Below are 7,500 nucleotides of genomic sequence, written 5' to 3' on the forward strand. Positions count from 1 at the left end.
CCCCTCCTCTTCCTCCCCTCTTCCTCCCGCTCAAAGGGAATGTGTGTACAGCGTACTCTTCCTGGATCGGTGCAAGCTGTATTCGCCCTGACCCTGCGTGCTCTCTGTTTATCACCCTCTTGGAGCAACTAACACAAAGAGAAGTCAGCTGAACTAAAGAAATACAACAAACAAACAAACCCACAATCAGCAGTGTTATGTAAGGTGGCCCAGGGCTGTGGGTGCGAGTCCCGTCTGAACCAGCAGGGCGGCGACATCTGCCGCACGGAGGTTGCCTGCGTGTTCTGGAGCGAACATCAGGCTCGGCTACAGCACTGTCCTGGTGATACTGCCTTGCGCCCAAGCCCACTTAACCTCCCTGTTCCTCCTGGCCTGTTTCATGGACATTTCCGTAACCACATTTTGCCTGCAGATGTCCTGACCCCGAGTCCAAACCCACCCTGCTCTACAGAGCAGAGATATCCAAGCCAGGGCAAGTCACCCGCCAGAAAACACAGTCTGCAATTTTTTAAATCAGTAACTTAGGTTAATCTGCAGCGCAATCAGCTGAAGATGTTACATGGTCAGCACCCACACACACCCCCACACACACGCAAACTCAATGTCCTCTACATGGCTTCATTTCACTCACATAGACATGTACATGCACAACTCCATTTCCTCATTTCTGAAAACCTGGACAATTCTTGTCTCACTTTTGTCTATTAACAAGCGGTTAATTTGCCATTAGATATGAACACATTAGCACGGCGTTCGCGCGGGGAATGAGAGCAGAGCCGTGTGCCAAGAGCTCAGCTAATAGGCTATTTGGAGTTATTAGTCCACATTAATATTCCATTACCTGTCAGCACTCACTCCGAAAAGGAGCAAAGCTTTGGAAACTGCCGTGAACGGCCACCAACACGAAATACCCGACTTTAAAGTTGAGTGTGAATCTCATGTGGATGATCAGGCCCTCGTCTAACTAATAGTCTTATTTGGACCATCAGACCTGACGCTGAAATTCCCAACTCCAAAAGTCTCACAGAGGAAAGCATCTCGGAACTACGTATCAGAAGTGGAATGCGCATCTCACCTTGTTTTAGGCGACGTCGTTAACCATTCTTCATGCTTTTCGAATGTTATCAAGTAGGCTGCAATTTCCTGCAGAGACAACAACAAAAAAAAACAGACAGATGCTGTGGTTACCGAATATTACAGCGGTTTTAGCAACTGTAAAAACAAAGTGGAACACAAGCAGGCTCTAAAACTGAAACGAAGAGAAAATTATGGGATTATCTTTCAGAGAACGGAGTTAAACAAATGAAATGGCATGAAACAAAGACAATGAGCCCACCATCAAACCATCATCCCCGAGCTGAAAAGATCCACTGTCATAGCACACGCGCTGATTAAACCCTCTCTCCCAAACCGAGGCGTCAGGAAAACGGGTATATTCACTTTACCAGCGGTCTCGTGCAATATTTATGATTCCACTCTGAATTGAAAGTATGTACAAACAATGATTCCATTTCACTTAGCTTTGCTTACACAGTTTCCAACGGACAGGTGGACAGGACAAATATGTTAAAATAATTGTTTCTGTTAAGTTAAACAACAAACATGACTGCAATTGATGCAATTTCAGGTGCTGACAGTCACAGCTGAGACAGAACAAAAAGACAAGAGGAAAATAGCACTATATCCTATTATTCTCCCACAAAGCTAATCATGGGAAACAGTAGCAGGCCGGAGGCTGAAAGACAACCTTGTGATTACCTGTGACAGGCAACCATTCATTTCTCACCTGGGGCATTTGTCATTTGCTCAAACAAAGACAGCATACAAAGCAACAAGAATGACTGGTGCTGTCAGCAGGAATCAGATCCTTCACCATTCAAGCTCACTGCACTGCAGGAATTAAGATGTAATGATGAGAAGAAAAAACAGAAGGGAAAAAAAAGTGAGATTGTTGCGAGTTAAACCGCATCACTTCAAATCCACGTGTCTGACAGCAATCGCACCGCGTCGACAAAGTGAACAGGAGTGAAACGCACTCCGTTTGTGCGATGGTGACAGCTCACAACCGTAATATGCTGTTGACAGTATGAGGGGGAAAAGTTCACTCTCTCGTGATCTTTTCACACAGAGGAGTTTCTAAGAGAGTCTGTCAGTCTCATGCAAAACATACTGAAAAGACAAAATATTAATACTGAAAGTAACACAAGTGTGACAGTAGTGGCATCATGTGCCAAAGTTTGCATATTAGTACATCGCAAAGTTTTTCAATATCTTTTGATTCTCTTAAATAATTCACTTATATAATCACCCCCTCTGATGATTTCATTTGAAACACTGAGTCGATACGGTCATTTTCTCGCAGATTTGGTTAGGTAGTTTCGTCAAATAATCCAAATAAATTGCACTGTAGTCTGTATGCTCCATATATCTAAGGATTTTAGCTTACTGATCTTATTAAACAATAAAAAATATCATTAAATATAATACCAAACATGCAACCAAAACATGTCAGTGTCAGGCATGGCTCACAGCAGTGCACACTACCGGGCAGTACCAGCGTTTCTGAGGCGTCGCTCTGGCACACTGGGCACTGGAGCCATCCTGTAGGGGAGCTTCAGGGGCACAGAGATGCCAGGCCTGCCAGTGACCGTGCCAACATCAGCACTACTGCCAGCAGCATCACCAGTGCGGGCGCCAACGTCATGCTAGTGTGCAGAGGCGCTCTGGCCGGCTATCCTCCACATGCTGGGTGGGGGGGGGGGGGGAGTTTACATGACATGAGATGGCAGAACACGGAAGATCAGGCCTGCTGTGCAGAACCAGAGGGCAGGCTGTTCTCTCCAGCAGTGGCACACGCGCCTGGTCCTGGCAAACAGGCTGGGAGGGAGTTTCCACGTTCCATACAGGATGAGGAAAGGGTCCTTGCAGATCTGATGAAAGGTTTTTTTTTTTAGTCTCTGCAAAAGTAGCACCTGACATAAATACTTGCGGAGCACTGCGCAGAAGAAGGGGATAATCCACACAAGGCTAAGGGAGAGTGTAAATTAGAAGGAACAGAAATTGCAAGGAGAAAAAACCCACCGTGAGCCTAGAGATTAGTGTTTTTAGTAAAGATGCATTATTCATTAGTAAACTCTCCGACTGAAGAACTGAATACAGAAGCTTTTAATATGTGTGGGAAATGAAGCAGACAGAGGCACTGGGATTCTGCTCATGAACAGCGTTAATGGGCCCTGGTGCTGGGCTCCGCGTCAGTGCGGCGAGCGAGAGAGTGCCGGGGGCCAAGATCCTTCTTTGACCTTGACATCCATTAGAGACCCACCCTCCACCACCAGCAGCACCACCACCAGCGCCGGCAGCTGCACCGCTTCTTGCATTAGAAGTCAACGCACCGACCTCCGCGCTGCAATAGCGAGAGGGGAGCCCTGGTCCGGTAAACAAACGCTCGGCCCGGCCCTGCCGCTCTGCTCTCCTGCTCTCCAAACAGATGTTTGAGGGTTAGTCCAAACCCCTGATCAACCATAAAGGTGCAATCACCCTACGGCGAGAAAACGAACAAACACAGACGTGGTGCCATTAAACAGCTGCAGGAGACAAAGTTTCCTTGGTGCTGTAATGAGGTGGGTGGATGGTGGTGCACTTTCACGTTGATTTGCCAGTTTGTCAGGAGCAGGCAACTGATCATTGATGGAGCATCAAAGGCCAGCAGTTGTCAACTGTCTGTGAACTCTAGACTGCTCAGGAAACCCTCGCAACATTAAAGAGTCCGAACACACAGACTCTCTCTCTTTCCCTGTCTGTCTGTCTGTCTGTCTGTGTCTGTCTCTCTACCTCACTGCTCACAAGCTTCTCAATCCATGCAGTCTTTGGACATTCTAGGCAGGCATACAACAGCCATCTGATTATTAAGAAACAGTCACATTTACAAGCACTATGCACAAAGTGTGTGCAGGAGGAATAGTGATTCAAACAAGGGAAATCCTAAAACAGGAGCGTGCCACTGAGCTGCCTGTGTGTGCAGGCTTCGCTTCAAACCTCTGTTCTTGCATTACTGCTAAGAAAATGAAGACTTTGACAAGGGGGTAGTCGGCAAAATCCATGTATCAGGGGCTTACATCAGAAAAGCTGATTACAGAAAAGTGCTGTCTCTACCCGCACCTGTTCAAAATACTCTTAATATGCTAAACAGTGTCACCTCTACAAGGAGATCCAGCAGTCATCAAGCAGGTCTTTTTCTCTTCTGCCTTCTTCCCCTGCCTGGAATGTCATTTTGACATGTCATTTCCCAAACGCTCCAACGAGGGCCTTTCAACGGCACGCCTTCGTTACACTTTGAGAGATGCGCTGCCGAACGCATTCCGGCCAACAACATTACCAACGCGCTTTTCACTCAGATTGTCATTCCTCGTGCTGGCAAAGCGAGCAGGCCTGCGAGGATGCATGCCTGCGAGGATGCATGCCTGCGAGGATGCATGCCTGCGAGGGAGCGTATGGGAGTTTAAAAGGAAACAGGATGCAGAGGCATCTCCCTTTCAGAGCGGAGCAGAAACAGACCGGGCAAGGGAGGGGGCGTAGCTTAACGCTCGGCCTCCACCGGCACTCCAAACGGGAAGAGGTGGCTGTGGGCGTCTGGGATGCATAAGCCGGGTCAGTCTCGCCCTGCCCAGCCCGCCATCCCATAACCCATTTGGGTGTGCGAGTCACCAGTCAGACGTTCGATGAGGGAGCCGGATGTTGCAGCAGCAAAACTCCACCTACCCCCTGTGTTCCTGAAGCAGCCAAACATCCACCCGCCCCTTGCGTACCTGTGGCAGCAAACCCTCCACCCAGCCCTTGTGTGCTTGCGGCAGCAAAACCTTCATCTGCCCCCTGTTTTCCTGTAGCGGCAAAATCTCCACCCGGCCCCCCGTGCACCTGCGGCAACGGCACCTCCACCCGCCCCTCATGTTCCAGGCTGACCCACCAAATGTCTGTTTGTCGCCTCTTTTGATGGCTTGACTGATGTCTGTGAGGAAACGTGTTAAGAGGATCAAAAGTGATCAGTTGAAACAACTGTAGCTGTTCCATTAAAGGAGGAGATAGGTTACTCTTTGGCATTATCTCAGCGGGAATCAGACACCTGTCTTTAAACACCATCCATAATGACTCCCCCCTCCCAGGAGCCGGCGAACACCGGCAGGGAAGCAGGGTGAACATCCTTCGAGAGCTCCACCGCGCCATTTGAATACTAATGCGCCGTTATGTCTGATGCAGCACTTTTACACTGTTTCATTTGAAGATCTAACCACCGTTTTGAGTACGGGGAGGGAAAAAAAAAAAAAAAAACAGTACCAGAAAATAAAAAGTGACATTTAAAAAAATGATCAAATAGGTTCATCATCGCGGTGTGCAGCTTCATGAGTAGCATATATGTCAACCTCATTCTTTCAACCCACACTGGATTTCACTTCTCCTCGACGTGTCAGTGAGGCTCTGTTCCCAGAAGAGCACTGCACTGAAACCCACTTTCATGCTCCCTGCTATGTTAGAGAGATTCCAATAAGACCCAGATCTGCTAGAGTCATAAAGTGGGCTAGAGAGGGCTTTTTAAAACATAAGATAAATGCACTTGAAAATAGACCTGAGCACGAAGGATACTTGTTTACTTTTTATATATCATTGTGGGTAGAAGGAAAAAAAAATCCACAGGCCTGCAAAAAAAAAAAAAATAGGACAGAGGAATTGGCAGCTTGTGTGTATGCGCAGATACGGCGTGGTCTGAAATGCTGTTGGCGCACGCACTCCGTGCTGTATATGAGTGTGACCTTGCCCTGTACTTCAGAGCAGGAAGTGGGGAGGGGGGACCTCTTCCCAGGATCCCTCCCTTCACTGGAGAGTGAGGTCATCTGATATTTCCTCCAGGGCAACCCATGAAACCAACCTGGCCGGGGAAGGGGGTAGAGTGGGGAGTGTGGAGGGAGTGCTATCCAGGCATCCCTCAGGGCAAACAGAAACGCAATTCGGCATAAGAGAGAGAGAGACTGCAGGGTGGGACAGTGAGGAAATCCGAAAAATATGGAGAGATGAGACGATAAATGGGGGGGGGGGGGTGGTCATGGCTTCAGGAGGAGAGGGAGATGGGAGGATCCGTAAAGGTCAAAGGCCTCAGAATCAGGCGCCGAGCCCTCCGCCTGCAGCCGCGCTCATTAGAAATGAACACGTACGTGTGCTATGCAGGAAGCAGGACAGGAGCCGCACATCTAACGCCGACTCCTGATGCCAAAGCACAACCGCAACGCCTCTCTCATTTAAAATCGCCTTCTTTAATTCAAGATCTTCTTCATCCTCATGTCACTCCTGCGTCACCGTTGCTGAGTAAACCTTTGAGCTCTGTCTCCATAAAGCTTTGGAAATGTGCACAAACTTTTAAAAAAGAAAGAAACCGAATTTAAATTCTTCAAAAGAATCATTAGTTTGTCTGCTGTTTTACGAAGGCACAACGAAGGGGGGTCGTCTACGCCGAGAGCAGGGGCTTGTGGACCAGAAGGACACACGGCCTTGGGCGCAGGAGGGGGCAGAGCGAAGACAACAATGGCACTCTGCCTTCCAACAGCTGTGGTTGGCATCTGCTGGCATGGCATGGCGTGGCTCGACGAGTCCCCGGGCAGGGTTAAAAGGCTCTCATTTCCACCATCTTGGACATTAATCTGGGTGGCGACCGTCTCGGGGCCTGCTCGGGGGGTACATTCACCACAGGCTCCCCGCAGCCGGCTGGTCACTGCCGTCCGATACCCACGATGCCCTCCGCCTTGCCTCAGGTTTTGCCCCCCCGACCCGCTGACTCAACAGAAAGTGCCAGGACGGGAATGCTTCGAGCCCATTTGCGGGACGGAGGGAACCCTGTCAGCATGGCGGAAGTGTCTGACCTGGGAGGAGAGGTGGATGGAATGCATCGCGGCTGCACAGAGGGGCCTTTCCCTCTGCTTTTAAAACCCACCTGAGGCAGCTTGCCCTCCACCCCTCTCTGCATTTAAAGTGCACGCGGCTCATATCTCTTTCCCAGAACCGAGGAATGGGGCAGGCTGGCCCGCCCCGGCCGCCTGCATTATACATACAGCGCGGCCGCGATCAATGCCGGATCGATCTCTGAGAGCTTAGATGTTTTCCAGCTGGTGGTCATTTCTTGGCTCGGCACGCCACTTTGCACGCTGGTCATCGCCCCCCGAGCCTTGCCGCGAGCTCCAGGGGTCCGCGGGCGCTCCCAGGCCTGACCACCCCCCACTGCCTCCAACTCCTTGGTGGGGCTCCAGCCAGCGCCCCTGGCCCGAACCAGGAGCACGGGAACAGAGAGTTGGAAGGGAGCAGGACGCACCTCCGGCATGTCCACCTCCGGCATGTCCACGTGGGCAGACGGAAATGGTTTCTCCCAAAACTTATTTCGGTATAAAAACGCATTAAGGAACCCATAAGGAGGCTGTGAGATTTTGGGCTAGAACGCGAAACGAGGTCTTTGTGTTTAGA

General features: G+C 49.8%; 1 protein-coding gene across 1 annotated transcript in view; it reads right to left on the bottom strand.

The window, feature by feature from the left end:
* Positions 1-7,500, bottom strand: part of camta1a (calmodulin binding transcription activator 1a) — a 262,798-nt gene that overhangs the window by 143,694 nt on the left and 111,604 nt on the right. The window contains exon 4 of the mRNA XM_035522400.1: positions 1,076-1,143. Coding sequence (XP_035378293.1) covers positions 1,076-1,143 — 68 coding nt within the window. The remainder of the gene's footprint in view (positions 1-1,075; positions 1,144-7,500) is intronic.

Source organism: Electrophorus electricus, chromosome 24, assembly GCF_013358815.1.
Source record: "Electrophorus electricus isolate fEleEle1 chromosome 24, fEleEle1.pri, whole genome shotgun sequence".
NCBI classification, from domain to species: domain Eukaryota; kingdom Metazoa; phylum Chordata; class Actinopteri; order Gymnotiformes; family Gymnotidae; genus Electrophorus; species Electrophorus electricus.